General features: G+C 40.7%; 2 protein-coding genes across 9 annotated transcripts in view; one reads left to right on the top strand and one right to left on the bottom strand.

Moving 5' to 3' along the window:
- The window catches only part of LOC118264160 (protein singed), a 46784-nt gene extending 23207 nt beyond the window's left edge, over window positions 1–23577 (top strand). For both annotated transcript variants that reach the window (XM_035576575.2, XM_050704616.1), the window contains exons 4-10: window positions 9168–9315; window positions 10693–10878; window positions 12679–12907; window positions 20663–20819; window positions 21107–21268; window positions 21644–21771; window positions 21862–23577. In XM_035576575.2, coding sequence (XP_035432468.1) covers window positions 9168–9315; window positions 10693–10878; window positions 12679–12907; window positions 20663–20819; window positions 21107–21268; window positions 21644–21771; window positions 21862–22067 — 1216 coding nt within the window. In that variant the 3' untranslated portion in view covers window positions 22068–23577. The remainder of the gene's footprint in view (window positions 1–9167; window positions 9316–10692; window positions 10879–12678; window positions 12908–20662; window positions 20820–21106; window positions 21269–21643; window positions 21772–21861) is intronic.
- A 1298-nt stretch (window positions 23578–24875) lies between these two features.
- Window positions 24876–27845, bottom strand: part of LOC118263954 (epsin-2) — a 29770-nt gene continuing 26800 nt past the window's right edge. For all 7 annotated transcript variants that reach the window (XM_050705085.1, XM_050705086.1, XM_050705081.1 and 4 more), the window contains 2 exons: window positions 27502–27804; window positions 24876–27390 (listed from right to left, as the gene is read on the bottom strand). In XM_050705085.1, the coding sequence (XP_050561042.1) occupies window positions 27517–27804 (288 nt within the window). In that variant the 3' untranslated portion in view covers window positions 24876–27390; window positions 27502–27516. The remainder of the gene's footprint in view (window positions 27391–27501; window positions 27805–27845) is intronic.

Genomic DNA, 27845 nt, shown 5'->3' with positions numbered 1-27845 from the left:
ATACAAATAACATTAACTTATTACTATAATATGTTTACTTAAAAATTAAAACGTACAGGTTTTTTACTGACTCGGCCGCTGCGCGTTGTAAGCAAAGGCGCAGATTCATTAGCGAGCGCGGAACGATTATCGCTAATCGCTGTTGCCGGACCTGTACTTATATCTATATTCTTATTATCTAACTTATTTTTATTACTAACTATGTTACTTGTCGATTCTTTACACATGTAAGCAGGTTTGAGTCGATCAATGGATATGTATGCCGTACGGCCAGAGAAATCTATTAAATAAGTCTTATCTTTTCTACCTATCACTCTAAAGGGACCATCGTAAGGAGGTTCTAGAGGTCTCCTTACTCTGTCAGATCGTACAAACACATGCGTGCACTTGTCTAAATCCGGGTATACAAATAATGTGCGGGCGTCCTTATGTCGCATCGGCTTCGGTTTTAAGTTTTTAATGATATTTTGTAATTTCTGTACATATTGGCAATTATCTAAAATTTTAGTGTCTGTATCGTTATAGAAATCGCCAGGTAAACGTAAAGGTGTTGCGTAAGTTAACTCTGCAGCACTAACACCTGTATCATCGCGATTGGCAGCACGTAAGCCTAGCAAAACTATTGGTAGCTCGTCAACCCAAGTCGTTGAATTTAACCTAGCCATTAGAGCTGCTTTTAAAGAACGGTGCCAACGCTCGATCATCCCGTTCGACTGAGGATGGTAAGGCGTTGTCCTTTTCTTATCGATGCCTAAATATCGCATAAGTTCTTTAAAAACACTACTTTCGAATTGTCTACCCTGGTCGCTTGTCAGCTTAACAGGGCATCCAAAGCGTGCAATCCATCCTTCGAATATTACTTTGGCTACAGTCTCTGCTGTGATATCCTTTGTAGGATAAGCTTCTGGCCAACCCGTTTGGCGATCTATTATTGTGACTAAATATCTATAATCCTGTATGGAGGTAGGTAAAGGGCCTACTATATCGACATGGATATGAGAAAATCGCTCTGCTAGTGAAAATTGTCCTAATTCAGTTTTTACATGTCTGGATACTTTTGCACGCTGACATTTAATGCAACTTTTTGTCCATTTGCCTATGTCACTATTCATTCCTTCCCAGAAAAATCTTTCCTTGACTAATTTTCGCGAAGTACGGATTCCTGGGTGACTCAAGTTATGTACTGATTCGAACGCTTGTTTCCTAAAGTTTAGCGGTATATACGGGCGAATCTTATTTGTTGACGTTTCACACGTTACCGGAAGGTGGCTTGTCGGTATCGCTATGTCTTTGAAAATTAAATTACATTTGTTATCGTTACATTGATTACGCAATAACTTTAAGTTCGTATCGTCCACTTGAGCTTGGGCAATCGCGGCGTAATCTAATACTGTAGCGCATGTTATTGTTTCAACCCGTGATAATGTGTCGGCTACGACGTTCTTGTCGCCATCTATATGCCTTATGTCAGTAGAGAATTCGCTTATGTAGAGAATTTGTCTAACGCGACGCGGTAATTCATTATCAGAATTGGATTTTTTGAACATAAACGTTAATGGTTTATGGTCCGTATAAATAATCAAATGTCGTCCTTCTACCATGTTCTGAAAATATTTGATGGCTAAATAAATTGCTAGAAGTTCCCTATCGAAAGTACTATATTTAGTTTGCGGAGTTGACATCTTCTTTGAAAAATAGCCTAAAGGTATCCATTTATTGTTAATAAATTGTTGAAGAACGGCTCCTACGTAAGTGTTCGACGCGTCAGTCATGAGCGCTAAAGGAGTATCAGGTCGTGGATACGATAACGTCACCGCGCTTTGTAGCGCAGCTTTACACCGTAAGAATGCCTCGTTTGCACTTTCTGTCCATTCTATTTTAGTTTTATCTTTTTTCTTTGATTTAACTAGATATTGGTTTAAATGACTTTGATATTCTACCGCATGAGGTAAATGTAAACGATAGAAATTTACCATTCCTAAAAATCGTCTGAGCTGTTCGACAGTTGTTGGTTTAGGAAAATTATTTATAGCGTCCATTTTCTCTTGCAGAGGTCGAATGCCTTCCGTGGAAACTTCGTAACCTAAAAACTCGATTTTTGATTTACCAAATTCACATTTTTCGAGATTAATTGTTAAGCCAAATTTACTTAAACGACTAAAAACTTCTCGTAAATGCTGTTCATGTTCAATTTTATTTTTACTAAATATTGCGACGTCATCGATGTAGCAGTAAACGTAATCTAAACCAGATAGGACTGTGTGGTTCATAAACCGCTGGAAAGTTTGCGCTGCGTTCTTAAGTCCGAATGTCATGCGGGGAAACTCAAATAAACCGAAAGGTGTGATAATTGCCGTCTTTTCCACATCGGCAGGATTAACCGATATAAAATGATATGCACGACAAATATCAACACGTGAAAATATTTTTGCGTTAGCTAGCAAGTATGTAAAATCATGTATTCGCGGGATAGGATAGCGATCGGCCTTTGTAATTGCGTTAAGCGCTCTATAGTCACCACAAGGACGTAACTGACCATTTTTTTTACTAACAATATGTAAAGGACTAGCCCACGCACTTTTCGACGGTCTGCAAATTCCTAATTCCTGCATTAATCTAAATTCCTCTCTTACCTTAGCGTAGCGATGAGGCGGCAGCGGTCTGCATCGTGCGTATACCGGCGGGCCGCTGGTTTCGATGTAATGTAATACAGAATGTTTCGGTGGCTCTTTAAACGAAACAGGTTTAGTTATATCGGGAAATTCAGCGAGCAGATCATGATACGGGTGACTTATATCAACGGTTTTGATCGACGACTCATTACTACTTACAATGGAAGCTAAAACTTTTAAGTTTGTGACTTCGTCAATTAATCTACGGGCACTTATATCCACTAAAAGCTTAAAGTTCGCTAAAAAATCGGCACCTAAAATAGGCGCATTCACGTCGGCTATCACAAATGTCCACCGTAATGCGCGACGTAAACCTAAATCTAACACTAAACTTTTAACACCATAAGTCTTTATTTTAGTTCCGTTGGCGGCAAATAGGTAATAGTCTTGACACTCACTATTTTTATTGTTTTTTAACACTAACTTACTAGGTAGCACTGAAATGTCAGCACCGGTGTCCACTAAAAAACATAAGCCACTGTTGCGATCAGTGACTCGGAGGCGGTGACTAGGTACGTTGGTACAAACCTCCGCCGCAGTTGGTACCTGAGCTAGTTTTCCGGGGACGATTTCCAGGAACAAGGCTCATTGCATTTCTTTGCCTTTGTTCTGAATCGATAATGATAATAACACAACCAGTCAGGGCTCTCAGGAGTTCTTCGCGACGCAGATCGTGCTCGGCTACCGGTTCTGGATGCTGATCTCGAACGATTCCAATTCCGTTGCTGCGGTCTCGATCTAGCGTTTGATCTTTCTAGTTGCTCCACCTTCATCGTAAGTTTGGCTATTTCAGCCATGATGAGGTCTGTTTCCTTGGACGTGCTTGGCTGCTGTTGGCTCACTTCGCTTACGTGTGTTGCGCGCGTGGTCTCAAATACATTGTCTGCAAGGACGGCCAAGCTATCTAGATCTTTTAATTCCGTGGCCGCTAAGACTGCACGTAACGGAGAAGGTAGATGACCTTGCCACAGCATTCTTAAGGTGTCGTCGGGAATCTTTTCTTTCGCCAACTCTCGCATGCGACGCAAAAGTTGCGAAGGTTTTTGGTCTCCCAGGTCCATCTCGCTTATCAACTTTTGTAGTTGTCTGTTTTTAGATTCCTCGTAAATAGAGAGAAGTCGTGTCTTTAGCGATTGAAACTTTTTACCTTCGGGTGGATCCATTAGAAGGTCTGTGACTTGCTGGATGGCCTCCTTGGTTAATTTCGACACGACAATGTCGAAACGCGAGTCGTCCGATAACTTTTGCGGTGCCAGCATGGCCTCTATTCGGTAAAACCAAACGCGGGGCGAGTCGACCCAAAATTCGGGGATCTTCGATGTAAGTGTAATTGCTGCGAGATCCACTGATGACTCTACTGTACTCTTAGCCATTTTGCGCACTGTTTATACTATCACAACTACGGAAAAATAATCACGTCGGGTACACCAATTTAGAGAGTGGTAGTGTGTGATCTGAGGTGTAGACCAAATGAAAGACCGATGACGACTGAAAGTATATTGTTCCTTACTAAGACGGATACACAGTGCGCGTGTTCACATAATGAACAAAGAAATGAATAAACAATACCTATAATTTATTACATCCGAAATATAAACAGTAACTTTGTTTACGTTGCAACTTGACACGCCTTAAGTAGTACTTATACGCTATGCCGCTACACTCTTTTCGAATTTCAACTTTGCCACCTCGTACAACCGCCGCTCGCGCCGCCATATTGAAAAAATGGCGCCTAAAAACGGTTTTTTATTAATATCTCCGTTCCGACACATTTTACGAAAAAATATTTATCTACAAAATTAAACTAGAATAAATTTCCTACAATTTATGTATTGATAACTTTTTCATAAAATCAATAGTTTTTGGCGTACGAGCGCCGCAAAGTATTATTAGTCCAGTTAAATTAGGATTTCGCCTCGGAATTTGAGATACCCAGCTGTAATTTTGTATATACTTGTATATTGACTGCCTGAAACTTGTCTCAAAACCTACATATGGTAGGGTGTAAGCAACTATTAAATTTTAAGGTCCAAAGGTCCCAAAAAACGTTTTTTTGCGCTTTTTTGGAAATATCTCATTTCCTATGGGTTTTTGGTTTTTGCATTTAATACCAATATTGTAGAATACAAAATTCTCTACAACTTTTGTCTAAACTTTTTTTTTATACGGTGCACCGTTTCCGAGATAGAGGGCGGAGAGCGCGCGGTCACTGCACCTCTTCAAAAAAATTTTTTTTCGTCTAACCTATCCGTGATGGTTGTCTATGGATAGGCCATTAAACATACGTCATGGTTCCTAAAACCATTTTTCGTCAAAATCAATTGTTTGAAAGATAGACACTTCCAAAGTGGAAAAATGAGGTCTATCGAATGTGTCCTGCCCTCTAACTTTTCAAATAAGTGAGTAAGAAAACTAAAAAAAATATATTTTGTATATTTTAATGGAAACTTTCAAAGAAAATTGGCTTGAACGAGATATCATAATTAGTTTTTAAGAATTGATACATTTAAATAAAACACATTGTTTGTACACGTGGTGGTGCAGATGAATAATACTTTGCGGCGCTTGTACGCCAAAAACTATTGATTTTATGAAAAAGTTATCAATACATAAATTGTAGGAAATTTTTTCTAGTTTAATTTTGTAAATAAATATTTTTTCGTAAAATGCGTCCGAACGGAGATATTAATAAAAAACCGTTTACAAACAATGTGTATTGTAAAAACAGGGGAGTTTCGGTAGGTTCCTGTTTCTGATGTTATATGTGTTATGTTATATGTTCCACTGTGTCCTCCGGGCGGTCTTCGCAGTGATGACACCCGGGTGTTTCCTCCCGCCCAATCAAAAACAGGATCCTACCGAAACTCCTGTGTCCGGTAAGCACCTGCGTCAGGCGGTAGGTGAGGACGCCATGGCGCCTCTCTAGCCACTCCTCAAACAGGGGACTTACCTCTGCAATGACAGCGAGCCCAGCCCTCGGTTGCGACAGTCGTTGCTGCACAACACACATTGTTTGTACACGTGGTGGTGCAGATGAATAATACTTTGCGGCGCTCGTACGCCAAAAACTATTGATTTTATGAAAAAGTTATCAATACATAAATTGTAGGAAATTTATTCTAGTTTAATTTTGTAGATAAATATTTTTTCGTAAAATGCGTCGGAACGGAGATATTAATAAAAAACCATTTTTAGCCGCCATTTTTTCAATATGGCGGCGCGAGCGGCGGTTGTACGAGGTGGCAAAGTTGAAATTCGAAAAGAGCATACCCAAATCTATAAATTCACCAATTTTCAAAACTCCCGGAAAACTTTCCAGGTAAAACTACCAAATGACTGGACTATTATCTCAACAGTCACCAATTTTCTGCCGAATCAGGTTGCGAATACTTGTGTGGTAGTTAAACCCATAACACCGTAAAGTCTTTATTAAAACTTGTGAAATAGTTATCGATATAAAAGCAATGTAGACACCAATCTATAGACCATCAGACGATGGTATCGCATGGCCCCGTGTTCTGTCTGAGACGCCGTACAACGTACCCTCGCCACTCGCGCATACTAATGTCTAATCCTAGTGACTCACCGGAACCGAACCTGCGCTCATAGTTTTCTTTTTATATTTGCTTTATTACCAAACGATTTATAATACACGACATTTGCTGAATGATAAACAACTTGATGAGCGAACGTGACCAGGGGATTCACCGTCATATCCTAAAAGAAACTTTAAGTCGCAAAAAATAAGGTTTCTTGTCTTTTTGCAAATTTTTATTTAAGATGGAATAAAAAGTGACATGTAGTAAATTAATCACTGTATTTATATCCAGTTACAAGTGTCGTTGCGGCTGTAATGGCGCCATGTTCAGTGACCTTTCAGGAGAAAACAAACCCTGAGTCACCGCGGCGCTGCGGACTGGGACTTCAAATAAAAGGGATGAAACGTGACTCAAACCCATGACTCAGCTCACACAAATAACGTTCGGATTCTTGTAAGATACACCATGTTTGGTCACTACTGTTTATTGCACTCGAACCACTATTGAAAGACATCCAATGTTCTTCGGTCATAGAGACTACCGCTCAAACTTGCAGCAATCGGATTCTCGTACAAACTTGAGCACTTGTGAAGCTTCACAAAACATTTGAATGTAGTTCTGAAGCACGTTGGTACTAACCGGAGGTAACCCCAAAAATATTGATCTTTCAATACACAACACACCGAAGCATTCAGAGGGGAGCGAATGAGGGTGCAGACGAGACGACCGCACGGGACATTCAACCTTAACTGTCTGTGATAGCGTATAATTCAGGATGAGGACGGAAAGGTTACATGAAGGTTGTCAGGCTGGTAACAGGCGCGTGCCAAAATAACGTCTTTAAATTGTTTTGAAGGGCCTCGGGATTGTTATGGAAATTATTATTATGTAAGCACAGTGTTGTTGACTTGGGATGACCTGCCCGAGATAACGATAAGATATGCAAATCAATGTAAGATAATATTTATTTAACAACAGAGAAAGAGCTCTGTTTTGTTGGGATAACATTTATAATTTATATTTGGAGGGTCCCCAGCTAATAACAGGCCATTCATCATATGACAGGAACACTTCTCATTTGTATTTTATCACATGCACTCCATCTATTTAAGTTTAAAATCGTTTGTGAAAGAAAAACATCGAAAAAGGTTTCTAAAATGTCACAATAACTTCGCCAACTAAATTCTATTTGCCAGTAAATACCAAAGTTCCCATTTCCCTCGCTGTTGGAAGTGCAAAGCTGCAAATGCTTTGTGCAAAGCGTTCTGCCATTTAGGACTGAATGTGCGTTCTGATGCAAATATCAGACGTTACACGCGACACGCTACACGCTGCATGCGCGACCACTGCTGTTGTAAATGTTTACCCATTGACATTTTAATTGTGGACACATTTCCGACGCCATTTTGCCGTGAAAGCAAAAGTTTCTCGAGCACGTATTATTTAGTTGCTATTGTTACTGGGCACTTACAATTATTTAAAGCTTCCCAGACAAATATTTTTAATACCTATTGTTGTATGTACTTATTAAAACACATTTTTACTTTTTGGTGTTAAAATGGAGCGAGTAAAAGTCAGTGCGGATTAAGTGGAATAATTTAGAAGCCATAAAACATAAGCTGGACATAGACACATCGCTGCATTCCGCAGTGCATTGTTTTTATCCAATAATTTAGTAATTTATATTTCTATGGTTATTTTATTGTTATTATTTATTTCCCCATATCGATTATAAATATTCTTAAATCATTAACAAAAAATGATTTAGGTGAAGTCAGCGATTTTATGAGAAGAATTGCAGAAAAAGAACTGCATTAGATGAATCCATAATAATATAAATACTTCTTTAGTATAGTCTTATTATAATGAACACCCGAGCACTTAGACGCACTCTTAAAATAGCATTTCCTTTATTTTTAGAACAAGGATAATAATATTATCAGGGTACTGTTGACCTCTTGACGCGAGCAACATCGTGTCTCACTATCTCCTTTACTGCTCTATTCTAAATAAGTAATAGCTATAAAGATGTATCATGGACAAGTTTTCTAATCAGATTTTTGAGGATAAATCATCGTATCCTAATCATTTAATTTCCCTTCCTACTCATATGCATGTTCCTTCGATCCTGTCTCTTGTTTAACCACCCACGCGACGGGACAACAAAAGACAATCGTCGTTTACCCCCCGGTATTGTAGCGTAGTGGTTAATTAAAATGCACCTCGTAGACTCGAGGGTTGTCCCCTAGTCGGGTGATGGATTACGTCTTGTGTCTTAAAGAATAATCATTTTGATGTACTGACGTTTATTTCGTGTTTATTGGAGTACTTTGTACGATTCTAGACTAATTTGTCTCTGTTGAACAATCCTAAGCACTCGCCGCTGACCGCCCAATAATCCCTTTGTTTATACCACTAATTAAATAATTGCACGGCATTCCTAATTGGCGACATGGCGACCGCCGCGCCGCCGCTTTTTCCTCGAAGCGATTCCAGACATCCATTGTAGGATAGAAACTAAACCTCAGGAATATAGTGTTTATTCCAAAGTGTATAAAGTTTGTATTTAAGTGCAGGTGTGCCATAATTTGTGATGGAAAGTGTTCATAAATGTATATGCATCGGATCGCTTTCATGCTCATTTCGTGAATTAATGTGGTGGAATCAAAATGCGTGTGTCTTTGAATGTATCGCAGCGGTGAGATAATTAATACGCTGGTGCTTATAATAACTGTAGACAGACAGATGTACCGAAACGAAACGTTTATGGCAATTATGGTCTATTTTTGGAATTATTCTTGATTCTTGAATAGTGATGCAGAGAAGTAATAAATTATTTTTTGCCAATTCTTTTACATTATATAGGCATGTAGATACGTTATTCTTAACACCATATCAAATCCCTTGTATATTGTGCAAACCTCCATATATTAATGATCACCGATGTCCCTGTCAGTGTGTCAGACGACAACAGCGGGCGCTGGGCGCTGCGCAACGTGGAGCGCGGCTACTTCCTGGGCTCCAGCTCGGACAAGCTCACCTGCACCGCCAAGGTGCCGGGCGACGCCGAGCTCTGGCACGTGCACCTTGCCGCCAGGCCTCAGGTAAACACACCACACACATTTCACCATCACCATCGTCTTTCAGGAGATGTTTAGATTTAGATTCCTTAAGGGGTGCTACAATTTCTACACTTGATAGGTTGTTTGGAGGTCGCATTTACATCACCGAATAATTAAAAGATGCTACTGACTAACCTCGGTGTCTAGTCGCATACTTTCTGAACAAATTATGTAATTATTATGTTCTTTACATAATCAATTTATAGATAGATATTGCCAATTTCGTAAGATTTTTATCTATTCTGTTATCTTTTTTATAATCACTTCCCGAATCACAGGAAGCGAAAGTTCCTAGACAGTTCGATTACGAGACACTAGGCAGAAAGCGTTACATTATCTGAGTCACTAACTTTCCTATCTCAAATCTATTTCAATTTCCACGAGAGATAATGGAATATGTTAAATAAACGCTTTATAAAAATGGATTTATGACTAACCTTTAACATAATTTCTTTTCAAATGTAATTCTGAGTACATACTGCCATGATCGAAATGCGGCTAATCCCGTCCCACACTGGAGTACCGTATTTTATAATCTGTGCAATATCACCTGAGTGACATATCGTGGCGATAATGCGCGGTAAAGTGAGTCCGTGCTCCGTGCCGTATCCACGATCGCACGCAGCCTCGCGCTCGAGACGTGCCGAGTCTTAGGCGAAGAAAGACGGATATTCAATGCATAAATTGTGATAGATAGGAGACTTATTGAAAATGTGTCTTTTGCTTCGTAAAATATGAATATAAACTGAGCTAGCTATGTATTTTTTATAATTCGAAATGGGAACGGATTAAAATCAAACATGTTTTAGAGAAAAGTCAAAGTACAATTAATTTATTTCGCTTTATTTTGAGCGTGAAACATTTGTGAAACTTCTCAGTAGCATATTAAGTAGATACTTGTAAACTCTGCATGTTCCGGATGTGTGGCCACGTTTTATTGTTTACCTCAGTGTAACTAATTCATATTGTTATTGGCACCACCGCGACTGATTCCACTCGAGTCTCATTTAAATAAATGTGTGAAACACGGACGATTAATGTCCATTTTTGTGGGAAATTTATCTTTGGCGCTTCTTATTTCATACTAACCTGAAACTCGTTGTACTCCATATCTACATACATTTACCCATTTTCGAAAAGATTAAACACCAATCCTTATAATAATCCTAATTCCTATGTGGCTCTTGGTTACGACTCATGAAGATCTCTCTCTTAATAAGTCTTGTTTGAAGTTACTATACCCAACGAGGAGTTAACCACCAGACACCACCACCATACATTACATCAGACATCTTCAATTTCCATAACTGGTACACATTTAGCCTTTAAAAGATTTACTAATGTAATATTTTGTTCCAGGTGAACCTCCGCTCAATCGGGCGCAAGCGTTTCGCGCACCTGTCGGAGTCCCTGGACGAGATCCACGTGGACGCCAACGTGCCGTGGGGCGAGGACACGCTGTTCACGCTGGAGTTCCGGGCCGACGAGGGCGGCAAGTACGCGCTGCACACCTGCAACAACAAGTACTTGAGTGCTGGCGGCAAGGTCGGTTCCACACAGACTTTTCTATTGGTCTATCATATCATAATAGCCTATCATATAGTCAGCAGCGGTAATCTACTGCTGCAACTAAAAATAGTCCAGTTTAGCCTTATATACATTTATGATATACAGCATATATCAATCAAGTTACCGTAGGAAAAGAGCATGATGCCTTTGATTGACTTGCAACTTGAACTTGGCAATGAATGAGCAGAATAGATTCGCAGCTATGCTATGACTAATTACAAATATCCAGCAATGATTTCTGTACCGATGTCTAGTCATCTAATAATTGCAAGTAATCATATTTTCTAAAAAGAAAACAGCTCTTTCAATTAGTAGTAAACCCAACTACAAAGTAAAAGCAAAGATACTATACTTGAAATATCTTACTTGAAACTCGTGTAGACATTTTAAGAAGTGTGTTATAATTCGAAGAGACGAACCATTGATGTTCAGTGAGTAAAAACTTGTTGACACATCACCCGCGGAACAAGACGTCGGAACGTTAAACACTACACGCATTATTTGCGGCGGCAAATTGCGTACGCGCATTGCATATAGGGTTGCCACACGTGGTATAATATGAAATTAATAAGACGATGTATATCAATTTTTTTTTTTTTTTTAAAACTAATAAACAAATAAACAAACAAAAAACTAATAAACAACTAATAATAAAACTAATGCTTGACATCGTTGATGGTGAGGCGCACTAGTTTCTTAAGAGCCTATTCACTCTAGACTTGAAGACACCCACATTGTAGTCCGATGGAAAAACCGCAGTAGGCAGATTGTTCCAGTCCCTCGATGTACGCGGAATAAACGACGAAGCAAAACGCTTAGTCCGAACCGTAGAAGTTTCGACAACGTAGGGATGGATACCCGCCGTACGACGGCTTGTCCGATGAAAGAAATGGGATGGTGGAATTAGGTCGTGTAATTCCTGCGCACACTCTCCGAAAAGCAACCTGTAAAACACCGAAAGGAATAAAATAAGTAAATTATTATGTACGGCACTGGTACAAAGAAATCGACGACACTAATGATATGATAGACTTGAGATATTGATGTGAACTACTGAAGGTCTTTTTATTTCTTATTATTGAGCAATGGTTGAGACGAAGGCCTGTGCCAAGGCTGCATTGGATTATTAGGAGCTTTTCAAATATTCAACCAACTCCCAAACTAACTTCCCATTAAGTCGTATCTACTGAAACATCCAATAATCACAAAGTGAGCATCCCTGTAGAGGTCCCAGTTGGGTGAGTTAGCAAACAATGGCGGTGTGTCGCTGCTTCCCATGGCATCGCACGTGGGAACCCGTCGATACTGACTTACGAGCCCCGGCGTGAGACATCACTCTGTACTGACAATGGTTCCTCTCTACGGACAATGGCTGAGGAAACGAACCGCCTCCACAGCCACTGCCGAACTCAGCTAATGACTTAATGACTCAAATGTTACTGCTTACGATACCAAAACAGTCAATTTGAGGCCATAACGCAGTAATGTCGTACTGTCCAAGTGTCCATGTTTACTAAACTTGGCAGAATACTTAACGTAATAGCTGCAGTAATTCTTTGCCGGTAAACTTATGTAACTTTATTGTGCATATGTATGTACTTAGGTACAATTAGTGTATCTGTATGATAGGTTATTGTTTCATTAGCTGCTGCGTCGAACTATGTATGTAGACATTACTTCACACTTTTCCATAAACATGACCCATCGGATATTTCCCCTTCATTCCTATGCATCAATCAATATGCACATTACCTAAGTTCCATATTCTTCCTGCAGCTGCAAGAGCAATGTACGTCGACGTGCCTGTTCAGCGCGGAGTACCACGCAGGAGCCCTAGCGCTCCGCGACGGCTCGGGCGCCTACCTCGCGCCCATCGGCTCCAAGGCGGTGCTGAAGACCCGCTCCACCGCTGTCACCAGGGACGAGCTGTTCTCGCTGGAGGACAGTCTGCCGCAGGCCGCCTTCGTGGCCGCTCTCAACGACAAATACGTGTCCGTCAAACAAGGTACGTCATTAATACAACAAGATAGTAACGTCACGCCTTCTGTCCCCAAAGGCGTAGGCAGAGGTGCACATTACGGCACGTAAAGCCGATATACAATTTACTACACCCACTTTTCACCATTTGTGTTATAAGTCCCATGTAATAGGTGGTTAGCCTATTGCCATATACTATATAATACAACATGGTATATCCCAAATATAGGTAGTAAAGCAATGACTATAATGACGATACCAAACAAATAAATGTTCAAACACACCCACTCAAATAACTGCTAAATTATGAACCAAAGAAACAAAATTCCACTCGATAGCAAGTTGGCATCACTAACAATAAGTTCCGCAATCCGAGCACGTATTTAAATCTCTTCTGAATCAAATGCGGAATGGATGAAAGGCTCGTAACTACATAATGGACACTTCCTTTGTGGGCCCATCGCTTCCTACGACGCACTGATACTGTGAAAGTTAATGGCAGCAGGCTGTTATTACCGGGGCTTCCTACCGACACTGCTGCTGCAATCTATATGGCGTCCATCTTTAATTGATCTACACATTCATGCCTCATGCCATTCATGACTATTTCATATCTATGTGTAATTTACTCAAAGAATAAAGACGGGCGAGTCTAATTCAAATAAGATTTCATTAAGTATGTTCTAAACAAGTTCTCATATAATTCACATACATTTTGAGTTCAATTCACCATTCAATTCAAAACAATACAAAAGATCAAAGAACTGTAGAAATAAATCATGTCACTCACACATACACAGCTCAGTCATTCAGTCAATAACGCCTTAAGCTCCCCTTGCCGTCTCAGCAACGATGACGCGATGACGTGTGCAGATTGCCCGTGTTCCTGGAAGTCATCAGTAACTGATGACTCCTCACTACTGTTGTGAGGAGTGGCCACTACCGTACCTTCGACACTAGCGACTGTATTGTTTAGTAGTTGCTGACTTTACATAATTACTTTCAAGTCACCGTGACTTCATCACCAAATAAATGTATACTGAGGTTTTGAAATCTCGAACTCCTCTATTTTTGGCTCATTAGCATTCCTGAATCTTCTATATAATGTGAGATTCACACCCGTCTTTCTGGGACCCAGAATAATAACTTTTGGACCACACAAACTTAAAACTCGAAGCTTAATTAGTTATCTTATAAGTAAGTTGCTTAGCTCTCTTCCTTACTTTAAAGTCTTATTTATATCAGATATAGACATGTCTTGCTTAACGGTATAAAATCATAGGCCGGTCTATAAGGAAGCTGCAGTAGCCGTGAGTACCAGGCGGTCAGGACGGTGCAGGAGGTAACGGTGTCTCGACCCCGCGACCCCTCACCTCGCGCACATTTAACTCTCGCACTTACACCATTACCCTTGCAGGATTACTACAAAACTTGTCAGTTTGGGTTAACTTGTTAGCTTATATTATCGAAATAGTCAATGCTAGAATTATAAACATTTACACACAGAGTCATTTAATGATTACTTAACCCAATCCTTAAGCAGTTGTTTTCGATACAAAATCGTTACTAAGGAATAGTTTAAGTAATCATTAAATGAATCTGAGTGTGGCAGTTAGACTTGTTTAATTAAAAGCAACCAAGTAACAAAGTTACTTCTGATTAACAACATATTTGTCAAATATCCTAAATATAGTACAGGAAATCGAAACGGGATATTTACCATGTTTTTCTATTTATATGAGTTTCCGATATTTCGGCACTGTTGCAAGCGCCATGTTCACGGATGAGTTCATCCGTGATCATGGCGAAAAACATGGTAGTTCTAAGACTAGTGTTAGTGACCATGTCAGTTTAAAAACTTATATAGTACCTACAGGAAAACAAACTGTATGTAGGTACTTTGACTTCACTTAAATCCTCAAAGCAGTGCACAGCTAAAGTTCGATAAAGGTGGCGCGCTATGCAGAGTCACGCTACCTGAGCACTTTATAGTGAACGACAATGTATGGGGGAGGCATAGTCATAGTTGTACGTAGTGATATGTAGAGGCTGATAGTTAAGAGCTTCACTATATGCATCGTCACGGGGACCGCGAGAGAGGAGCTTTCGAAAATGTAGTTTTAAACTTTACCTAGACTTGTTCTGGTGCCTGGTGTAGGTAGACTAGACTGCATGTGGTCGGCGAAAATGTGATCGCCGAGCAAGTGCACGAGTTTTTTTTTAAATGTTGCCCCACACATGAGTTTTCTCCTGTCTCGTACAAACAACAATTTGTGAATTTCACACAAAGAGTTGCTCCATGCGGGAATCGAACCCGCTACCCGTTGTACGGCAGCCAGTTGCCCAGTCACCGCGCCAACCGTGCAATCAAAGTAGTTCGGTTATTTGAAGTTCCAAGAGTTATTTGAAGTTATAGGAGCTAGCTTTATTAAACTAGTTTTAGTAATACCTTCTTCTTATGCAAAAGGCCGCCTAGAAGGTCATCTCCGTGCTAACTGTTCGCTAAAAATGTTAACAAAACAAATTGAAAGAAAATCACGATTCCTATAAACTCAATTTTCAATGTCACGTTTCTATTTAACATCTATTTTTATGAAGCAAACTTGAATAGTGATCGTGAGCGGATTCACCCGTTAGTGGGACAATATCTCGCGACGGCCGCATTCACGTCCCTCACTATATTTGATGTGAAATGACGAACAAATTGAAATGTTTTCTAACAAAAATTACAAGTCATTCGCAACATGGCATGTGCAGACAACAGCACTTTAAGCTATCCCATTATGTTGGACATCTTTAATTGATTATAAACTTTATTACAAAACTACAAGGTTGAAGATGTCTAAAAGTTAGATATTAATTTGAGTGTATTCTACAGTTATCGATGATCTAGCGCGCCCTGTCAGTAATGGTTCAGTTTTTGTGCCAATGTGTCCGACCGTAGCCCGGTTTAGTGGTTAGTCAATAAAGCATGACACTGTCAGTTCTTACACCGGCTGATGTTGTTCAAACGGTACTAATATTCTGTGCCTTTGTTAATGGAACGGAGGCGTGAGCTCTTGGTACGAGTATAATCTTATGGGTCAATCAGATCCTATACATCATTTACATTTAACCAGAAATGGCAAAGGTGTACTATGAAGTGGTTATTAAACATCAGTATCGTCATGTCAGTCACAGGACAGAGCGTCCACTGCGAACATAGATCTCACTTAATGACTTCCAGATTAGCGTTAGACGTATTTATTTGAGTGTGGCAAAAAATAAAGTTTTATGAATAATAATATGCGTTGGTGAAAAGTACATGAACAAATCTTATAATATTTATGTAAATAAAAAGCACATCTCGAGATGTAGATGGGTTCGGAGTAACGGCATCAGAAAGTGACAGATGGTGTGTGAGCCAGCCTGCGTTACTAATTGCGCATCCAGCGTAATTTACATTGGAGGCAGCAGGTCTCCGGCGCAGCGACCGCGTAATGCGTTGTTTAGATGCTGCATTACAATAATTCGCTCGTTACCTCCGCCTCGCGCCTGCTCTATTGGCCGTGGCCACCGTCTGCTCCACTGTCAAAATTACTATTATACATGCCACTGAGCACGCATGTTGATACATAAATCTGCATATATTTGCTAATCCAAAAATTTCCAAAACTGTGTGTGTGACCGCTAAGCCTCGCTAATTATTTAAAATCTAATGTATATGATCTCACCCGTCTACCAGAGTGCGGCGCGTGGCGGCGGGTGGCATTGTAAGTGATCCCGGGCCGGCCTCGGCTGTCTACTTAACCGTCCGTACCGAGATCTATTACACACAGAAAAACGCACATATAATCGGATATGCACGGCGACTTGCATTCAAAAGTAAGCCAATTAAGAGGTATTCAGCAACGTCAAATTGTCAACGGAATTAGCTGATAGTGCGGCGCGCGCGCAACTATTCCGCGCAAAAAATGTGCGCTATGCTTTCTAACGTTTCTACTGCACGGATGCCTGCACAGTGTCGTGTGATCTCACTACATCACTAAACTTTATAGTTTTAATTAAATTTATGGTCGAGGAGCTGCCGCGCGGGTTCCGATCATATATTCTTCATTTTGTTATTCTTTTATATTTAATTTGAATGTAATTGCTCGCTGCTCAGTTAGCGTTCTATTTTGGTGGTTACTTAGTTATGCATGTGCCGGTTGTTTGGTCCAAGTTGTACATAATTTGACTATAAAAACCCAGTTGCTTACCAGTCTAGAAAGTTAATATTAAAATTAATTTTTAACTGCTGAAATTAAATTAATGAAACAAATTACTGAATAAAAGTTTTTAAAGTAATGTCATTGCACTCTGCTGTACCGAAGTCTTTGATTGGAAGCCGAATAATAATCAAACGCGTCTCATATCTCAGTATTGCAACATTACTTGAACCAAATAATTTACAAGCCCCAAAGCCATACTGACATCCCTACCCTGGACTACTAGATAGTCTGGAGCACTCTGGACACCAAGAAACTTACTAGAGGGCTTCCCCATTCTTGTATATTACATATAATAGGTACAGTACAGTGGCACATAGCTCTCACACGTAGCTAATTACCTACACACACACCAACACTGCAACAAGAAACATTATAAATGAAGCTGCGCTACGTCAGCTATAAATAAAGGCAGAAAATAATTATTTCACGTTAAGTAAGCCGTACGAGAGAGATTATCATTATTGCCGAGGAAAGTTTATACTTCAGTATAGATCAGTAGATAGCTCTTATAGCTCCCTGGTATAATTAGCTTGATTCAGACATTACAACCGTATTCATTTATTATTTCTCCATGTAATACTAAGATGGACTGCCTGTCGGGTCCCCGGGGCTCCGGCTCAAAAAGCAGGAGTAGGAACAGGGTTGTTTTTAGTCAGTAAGAGTCTGACACTCTCCCTCTCACCTCGCCTAAGACGGTGAAATTATTGCATGATTTTCAGCAGCAACCAATGAGGAGTGCGATAACATTTGTCACAGTGTTGTCTATATAAATATTTTTTCAGACTGTATTTGTAATAAAATGCCTAACTACTGTTAAACCATGGGACAGTAAACTTTGAGCAAGCACCTACAGTGATTGGGAAAAAATAGAACCTCACGCTAAACTACATAGTAAGCACAAAATCTTTAGGTCCTATACTCGTCAACTTTTGTTGAGTCTTAAGATCCAGTGTATATCCCATACTTACAAGTTCAATCAATGGATCATGTGTGGCCCGTGTGAGTGTCGTCGCCTGTCATCATGGCCATCAGCAGGCAGTCATGCAGTGCCGATGGAATCTGTAATTACGGTGCTGGGCAGTAGACGGCGTTACACGCTCCGCCACCTCGCCTTACTGCCCTGTCAGTGTGTTCTGTACGGTGGAAACTAGGCATTACCCGCATTGCACTCGAACATTAATATAATACTGGTCAATAGATCGAATACTTCCTTAGGAGGTGCTATAAGCTCAAATCTTTCCCGTTTCATGGTATGTAATGAATAGATAGATTTTACATGAAGATTTCAAGTAATAGCATTCCCAGTTATTATTTCTCGACGTGAGACAGAATAAAAGAACAGAATAAATCTCGACGTGAGACCCATAAGGTCTTATGTCCGAATTTGATGATTGAATTTGGGTCTCACGTCGAGATTTATTCTGTTGGGCTTCAAATGTCCTCAACTCCTTATATGTTCCATGACATAAAATTCAGTTGTACCTATGAGTAGTTATGATGTTTCTGCCTCTGGTCTGACTGCCATGAGAAGTACTTCGTTAGTCTCCACTGTAGCTCATTCATAAAATGAACACCTTCCATGCAGCAGCATAAACCGCCATATATTGCGGAACTGTAAACTAAGTTCTCGTATATTGCTGGAGTGTTGCACTGCACGACTATATCCGTTCACAAGAATATATCTCCAGCAAGAGATTTATCGGAGTGAGTAAAATATTGGCTGCGCGTGTCCGTTACAAACAAATAATGGCAGGCAATGCATCTGTGCTGAGAGCGCTAGCGGTACCGTGCGCGTGCGCCGCCGGGACACGGTGATAGCGCACGACGTGCACAGGGCTGCACGACACACACAAAATACACAAATCAATATTACATCGAAAATATCATTACAATATCGATATGCCAATTTACATTTTTATAAATAACCACTAACATTTTCGCAAGCTGCATCGCATTCCGAAAGGATTTGCATGAGAAATGTTGCAGTTACAGCATTATAGCGATAACTTTCAAAAATAACAGTAACGCCGGGTTCCAATCAATCGCATTGTTGTTAAAAGTAACGGGTTTAGAAAGCCGCCGGTGTCGCCGCGGTTCACTGCTTCGCTTGCACCGCAGATGCAGGTGCACACTGCAATGTCGCACATAATGTCGTTTACATCCTATTGTTACCCACTGACGACTCAATCTATTTCTACTGCCTTCGATATGATAATAATATGAGCATTGAATTCACTGCCTTGAGCTATCTACTCGTGTGTCTTTAGTCGGAAGACTTAGTCCACTGCTGCAATGCACTGCTTAATTAGAGAAAATTTTATGTAAATTGGACAGCTTTTGACTTTTGAGATTATAATGTCCAGAGTCCAGAGAGACAGAATGTGCTGGTATACTGACGTTTTGTTACCTCCTGTTAGGGCATCACTGGTTAGCTAATATCTTGTACAGAAGTGACCAGTTGCCACCCCTGGCCGCGCAGCCGTTGCGCACGATCGCCTGTCAGCCGCGCGGCAAATCTTTAACTCGCACCAGACTGACGCTAGCTTCCTGCCCGCGGCCGGCGCAGCCTCACGTTAACTTAATGTTCACTGCACTTCCGCGTCTACCAACATTCTACAAATACTTCTGTTTTTACTGAGAGTTCTAACTTGACACATAATATCTTCAATCTTACCCTGTGCTAAAAAGTTACAATATCTACTAACAAATATGTTTGAAATCCATGGAATTCTATGGGATTACGAATAAAGTGGTGTTTAAACTTTAGGAAAATTTGTAATGTAAATGGTAAAGTACGAGTACAATCGGGCCACTTCATTACTATGCACCGTTCAATTACAATCTCTGGCCAACCCCCGCGGGGCCGCGCGTGATTATATTTCCTCGACTCCATGGGCACACGAGGGACTCGAGTCAAACGATATTAGTTTCGTTATAGTAGTCCCGAGGCGAGCGGTGGATAGCTTGTGTTGATGTGTGTAGTATTTATTAATGCATTGAATACATATTTATGAATGAATGTGAATAAACAAAATGAATACAACGAGATCTCTCTCTATACTGATAAAAACGTATTCTATAGGAAGGAGTTGAGTACTTAGAAGTTAAAAGAAATGCTTAACAAAATTAAAGTAATGAAGAGACAACGGCAATCTCCATGTAAGAGCCCCATAAGAGCTCATGGTGGTTTCCTTCCCCACTCGAGAGGTACATGTCGGGTGTGTGTTTGTTCATTTGCTGATGTTTGCACTCGGCGTACGTCTCGAGTGCTCGGACAACAGGCTCAGACGGTCAGCTGGGCTCTCGAGGAGAGAGCACTTACTCTAGGGGTAGAGTGGTCCCATGTCCGAGCAAGGGCATTCGTGTGGGATTTGAGTATATGAGTAGATTAAACGTACTTAACTAGATTCTTAGTCAAGAAATACACAGAGATAAGAGAGATGATCCTATAGAGATTACCAAGACATTTAAAGATTTCGGCGATTTTCTAGTCAAAAATTGTTAAGTAACTTTATATCTATGTTTATTTCCAGGAGTGGACGTGACCGCCAACCAGGATGAGATCTCGTCGCACGAGACGTTCCAGCTGGAGTTCGACTGGGCCACGCGCCGCTGGTACATCCGCACCATGCAGGACCGGTACTGGACGCTCGAGACCGGCGGCGGCATCCAGGCGTCTGGGGACAACAAGTATGTATACCTTCTGATTAAAACTGGTGCTATGAAATTAGTGTGAAAACAAATTTAAATAAAATTACTGGTCTTATGGTAAAACTATAGACAATTCCCTGAATTTGAAAATTAAGAGATATGTAGTCTTCTTGTTCCTCTAATAATTCTTCTATTTATTTAATTCTACGAGTCTCATTACAAACTTTAAATTTGGGTTATTCTGATGTATGTTTATAAATCAGATCTTGGAGATGGTGGTTTGTAAAAGGTCTGACTACGTTGTAACATGTGGAATGTATGTCCAGGTCTTCGAACGCCCTGTTCGAGTTGGAGTGGCAGGGCGACGGCGCCGTGGCGTTCCGCGCCAACAACGGCAAGTACCTGATGACCAAGCGCTCCGGACACCTGTACGCCAACGCAGACTCCATCGACGACAACTGCAAATACTACTTCTATCTCATCAACAGGTCCGTACCAACATTATGTACAGTAAACGCATTACCAGCGCCAAACAACGCTAGTGTTGTGTCGCTTAATTACAAAATTAGAACTGCAATTATTATTGTCATGTTAATAAACAAATAATGTTTATTATCTACTATAATCAAGGAAGGTAAATCAAATTATTTAGTGGAAATAATAAATGTCTGTTGAGTAGAGTTACATTATATTTGACAGTTACCTTCCTACACACTAACCAATAACTAAATATATGAAAATAAGGAAACATCTGTGATGCCTACTTAGTTAATTGTTTTTCAATATTAATGTTAAATTACTGTATTGTATGTAATGTAGGTACTATTTTCTCTTTCATTTTATAATTAAATGATTGGTTACAGGCCTATCCTTGTGCTGAAGTGCGAGCAAGGCTTCGTGGGCCCCAAGGGCGTGAGGCTGGAGTGCAACAAGGCCAACTACGAGACCATACAGGTCATCCGCGGACCCAAGGGCGCCGTCTACTTCAAAGGTACGCTTACTGACGAGCTAGATATTTGTTTACTCCTTAGTCGCAAAATGTCATGGTACCTACTCATTACTACAATGTTCGTTCTTCCAGGACAAAACGGCAAGTACTGGCACGCAGACAGCGAGTCGGTGACGTGCGACGCGGACTCCCCGCAAGGGTTCCACCTGGAGCTGCGCGAGCCCACGCGCCTCGCCATCCGCGCCGCGCAGGGCGGGGACTACCTCGCCGCCGCCAAGAACGGGAACTTCCGCCTCGCCGGGCCCGACCTCAGCTCCGCCACGCACTGGGAGTACTAAGCCCGCACCCCGGGAATCCTTTTGATCGCATCATCGTCGCTGCCCGACCAATCTGAAACTATACAGGCCTAAGTTCACTTAACACAGGCCTTTGACTGGGCAGCCATACATTAGTTCATCAGTCATCCAAATCATGTTCAAAAGGATCCTCCGCCTCCTACTCGCAATACTCTTCCATCCCCGGCCGCACGTGTGGTACACGGGCGGCGGGACTTGTATCTTCATATCGAATGTCATCACGGAGGGCGCGCGCTTACTGCCGTTATCTTCATTCCTTTAGCCGCCATCTCGTAAGTTGTGGCGGCGACGAACGACCCAATCAGCCAATTCTGAGACAGAATCCGCTGCCTGAATGGTTTAATTAAATAATAAAATGGGAATGTTAGTCAATGCCCCTGCATTGACCATACACATTTCGTGCTAAAAAAAAACAATGTCTGGAACATAGCGTGAAGTGAGGCGCCGCCCTGTTTGCATTTAGTACGAGTAAGATGATAGTATGGCGCGGCATGGCGCGCATGTGATCATTATGAAAATATCGCTTCATCTTATTGTAATCATAGATTATTTTTCTTATAACTGGTAGATCTGCCGTCACGTTGCTTATGTCGAATTATTTTTATATTAAATATGTTGTGACCGTCACTCGTATCGCTTGAATTATTTATTCTAGATTGTATGGTATATTATTAGTACGGAAGACATTATTCTGAAATTTTTCGAAAAATATTTATTGGATATTGTAGTGTCTAGTCGATGGTTTTTATACAATTTTTATCAGCTCCCAGTACTTGACTACCGTCGTGTCCTGTAGGTTAGTGAATGTGAACATCGTGAGACTGATGCCTACAAACAGCACATAACTGCAGTAACACTGTACCGTAATTAATTTAAGTTAAACAGGGATTGACGCAATACCAGACGAGTGCTCGACACATGTACCCCGCATTGCTCAACTCGGTCTGACTATATTAACTCTGCATAACGTCACCTCCATTAACTCTCACACATCACGACAAACAAACAGTCAGTCGACCACGTGGACAGTAGCAAGTTGTGCATAGTTAATGTGCCAGACTCCAGTATTGTCCGCCGGCGGCCGCCGCGCGCGGGGCACCGAGTCTGGCTTCTAATTAATGAACATGTAAGGTAGGTAAGTTATTGTAAGTTATCACGTTAGGGTAAGCTCGAGCCGCTCCCAACTATATAATCGTCCATTCCATGCTTTTATAATTACGACATGGGATTAAAAACCATTTTTACTAATTGTTTTTTACATGAAAACTGAGATTTGTATCTGGTGCATAGTCTTGTATATAAACGGTTTCCACTTGCGTAATAAGTCTGTACTTACGATAACGTTTGGGAAGCGTTGACTCTTTTTTTATAATGAACAAAACGAGAAATATGTTTTTTTACTGAGGGTATTTTGTATGCAATGCTGATTCTGAAATATGTGTACGATAACGTCTTTGTAAACTATTAATGAATAAATTATAATCATATTGTACATTTGTGTTTTATTTGTATCACGGCATAACATCGTTCTCCAACCCTGTGCTCCCGCCAAGCTTTCATCAGTGGCAAGGAATGTATGTAAGGTGGACCTATCTGCAAGGAAGTGACAAAATGACTACGACTAGTAGTAGCAGATCAGATGTATCGTGCTATAGACTAGTACTATTAGTACGCTTGACCACCCTATAGATTACCTACAGAATTTGCTTATAATTCCGAAAAAAAATAAAGAAAAAAATACTTTAAGCCCATAATCAGATCCAACAAAAATACGTCATATGTATCGTCACGTATATGCATAGTCACGCCTTTTATGAGAGAGTCACATTACGGTATGTAATGTAACTGTACAATGAACACAAAAATTTTACCATTTGTGCTATAAGTCTCATGTAATAGGGGTGAGCCTATTGCCGTAAACTGAGCACAATTCCAACTCCGTGATACTACTGAGAATACTTCGAAAGGCCAAAAAAGCCCAGTAGTACTTTGCCCGGGAATCGAAACTCAGACAAAGGTCTGAGTCGCACTTGCGAACCACTCGAGGACTTATTATTACTATAATTAAAAGTAACGTAGTGAGAGGTGTACTTAAGGTGGGGAGACAATACATTGTTTTTTAACCTCTTGTCTGTCGGTATTTGAGAAATATAAAAGAAAACACATTGTCTCTCGCGAAGATCTGCGTTTCGACAAACGACGGGTTAATGAATGACTTCCATACTTTCTAATCTATAAATGGGAAGTATTTATTCTTTCTTCACATCGCAACGCAGCGAGTTTATGACGTGATCTTTGTGTGAAGTTAGTTAGGGGGCTGGAGACATGGGCTTTAGTCTTTTTCTAACCCCCCACCGCGCAGAACGCGTAGCGCCAAACGCACGGCTCTGGTTCTGGTCGGGCGACGAGCTACCCTTGCTCGCCTCGCTTCGCTAGTGATTTTCTGATAGCTTGTTTGTAATAGTGGATTTACGATTTTTTCCCTTTTTTACTCATGCTTTATATTAACCTGGTAGCTCCTAGCATATTTTCATAGAAACTAGCATATTTTATTCTCAATTTTTAATATACTTTTCTTAGTAATGAAGTCCTCGTACTTCGTAATATTAATGTCGAATAATTATAGAATTATAATTCATGACGTTTTACACACGAAATTACTACTTAGCGCTGATCAAGAATAATTGAACGAAGTTCGTTCGTTGTTGCAAACAAGTGTAGTTGGGATAGAAAAACGGGTTGTGCAGCCTTATGAAATAACATGGGAAAGTATTGAATGATACACATTGATGTATTGAAAAACTTATATATTTTAATTAAATAGTTACATTAATCTTTACAGTTTCTCCCTAGCTAGTGACACGTTGAATTAGCATCGATGCATTTAATGGTCAAGAAATAATATTAAAAATAAAAATTATAATTCATCTAAATAACGGATAAACAATAACCATATCAACCTGCTAGTTAAATAAGCGAAAAACAAACGTACACTGTGTTGCCGGCGCGGGCGCAAGTAGCTATAGAAACTCTAGTTATCTATTTACCAACAAATGGATAAAGTAAAATTATATAAATGCGATTTCTTATCTGGCAAGGAGGTGAATTAGTTTCGCGTGTGGCAACACAGTGAGCGTGTAATGTAAACGTAAATAATTTATCTAATACGTTGAATACTAGAATAATGAGGAAATAAATATATACCATACATATTGACAGTACTGGTGATTGTAGCCGGAACCATTTGTACGTTGTAAACGCATTCCTGTACAGTGACGCGGCTCAGTTCCTCGATACAAGCCGCGACACCCGGTGTGTGCTGTCAACTTGTCTATTGCAAACAGGAATTTGTCAGACGATATCCAAGTGAGAAAAAGCTTCTAAACGAATGACATAAAAATTGTTTACAAAACGTTTCTTCGTGTATTTCAAAGTATAATGAACTTTATAAATGTCTACGTAAAAATGCGAAAATAGTGAACAATTTGTTGGACAAATAACTTTTCTCTTGAAACCGTATATTCAAGATTGTTCCTCTGTAGAGGTCAGCAGCCCTCGAGAAGTAGCTCTCCAAGAGATTTGTGACTTAAGAGTAATGTAATTATAATTGTGCACAGATCATGGACATAACTCGGGATGGACTCAGGAGTTGTTTATAACTTAATTAGCAATACAAACCTAAGTTACATCCACCCCAGTCTCGTATATTACCGACTACGTCAAGAGTACCCAGCCCGCTACCTCCATGATCGTGGCACAGGTTTGAGAGGGGGAGAAGAGAAGTGGAGGGCGACGTACAATACAATTACTGTAATACAAAACTTTACTAAGGCACGAATAACAACTTGTCACCTTAGTCGTCGCGACAACCACCCGACGAGCTTCACAGAGTCTCACCATCCGACATCTTGGTAATAAAGTGGACGTGGAGCAGTGCGGCACTGTGTAGCTCCCCGAGCGAGGACCAACCCCTTACCCGCGCGGGGCCCGAGCAGTGACGATGCACACAGCCTCTATGTGAAAGCACAAACCAGCCACACAGCTCGTTATACTCAGCCAAGTTTTTGGTGTCTTTGACATATTATTATCAGGCACAAGTATGCAAGTACTACACACTTACTATTGCTTATTATTTAGCCACGGACATCGCCACAGATCACGTCGGATTTAGATTCTCAAGTATTCGAGAATATTGTACAAGTATCGCGAATGTGTAGCGGTCGACGTCGGCCCCAAACGTTTACACTATTGCCGCTACTTCATTATATATGCTACTTCACTATGTACTCTGTCTGTCTGTGCGCGCGGCGCGGTATTACAGTCTAGCCTTCGCGAGTCTGATTAAACCAGACTCGATTAATATTACATTAGTGTAGATTATTACAATTATGTAGATTTATTGCCTTATTTACTTTAAATGTAAAGTCCATTACATTTACGTTGAAGATACAAGCACACGACCACTTTACAACTATATACTTTATTAAATCGGAAACTGTACAATCTCAATTAGTCATTAGTCAGATGTTTGTACAATATAAAATTACGAATAATTTCCTAGCGTAGTAACCTATGTGCGCCGCGCCGCACAGACAGACAGGCTCGGCTACATATATTACACGACAGCTCACAGCATTATCCAGTCTATTAATAAAAGACATTTCATTTTACATTATGTATACTGCGACATAGTCAGTGGGTGTCGACACATCCGCACTAACGTAACGTACATCGGCTGAGGACATCGCTCAACACGTCTCCTTTTATAATAAAATCTTATTCATTATATTATATTTTTTAAATAGCATCCGTCGTACATTTTATACATTTTTTTTATAAAATTAAATTATTTTGTATTTTTTTTTGTCAACATATTTTTCAATTGAAGATGTCGTCGACACCCGAGTCTTCTACCTACCACCAATGAGTCCACAATATATTATTAGAACATAATTTCACATGATTATACCACACACCATTGCGTAATTACTTATTACAACAAATACAATTAATATACATACATTTTATTGGTAATCAAAATTGGTGATCGTTTATATAGGACGTACAAAAGAAACACAAATACTAAGTCCGTAAAGCGGCGACTGAGGAATAATAGTTCGGTACAGTACTCGCGACAGTGGGGTACACTTTATGATTTGGTCAAGTACACGTAGTCGTGGTAGTAGAACAGTTTGTGGACGGGGCGCCGGCCCCGGCCCGGCCCTGCCGCCGCCGGCCCCGGCCGCGCCGGGTACGGCCCGGCCCGGGACCGGCGCACGCGACGCGCCCCGCGTTATCTTGAACCCTGGAAAATAATACTTCAATTAATCATGTAACACTTCACGTCAACTTGCCTGGCAACATTATGTCTTACAATATTTGGTTTATGAATAAATAAAAATAGGTTGATAATTACCTGTGTGGTGAGCGGCTAGGAGAGGAAGGGGTTGGGTGTGTGGCGTTGGTGTGGCGGGGACCACGGCGACGTGGAGCGGGGCGCCGCCACCGGGGCCCACGGGTCCGCGCCCGCCACCCCCGCGGGCGCCAGGCTGGGCGCCAGGCCTGCACCCGCCATGCCGCCCGCCATCCCACTGGGCGCCAGTGGAGCTGCCATAGTGGGCATAGGGGCTGGCGCCCCAAACGCTGGGGAAGCCGTGCCGAAGTTGAGCCCCGTTAGACCCATCTGCTGTTGTTTCAACTCGTTCATAGTTAACCGCGCCTGAGGAAAATGTCGTCATTAGCATGATGTAACTTCGATGA

Source organism: Spodoptera frugiperda, chromosome 26, assembly GCF_023101765.2.
Source record: "Spodoptera frugiperda isolate SF20-4 chromosome 26, AGI-APGP_CSIRO_Sfru_2.0, whole genome shotgun sequence".
NCBI classification, from domain to species: Eukaryota; Metazoa; Arthropoda; class Insecta; order Lepidoptera; family Noctuidae; genus Spodoptera; species Spodoptera frugiperda.
Note: the sequence above shows the minus strand (reverse complement) of the source record. Positions and strands in the feature narration are given on the sequence as shown.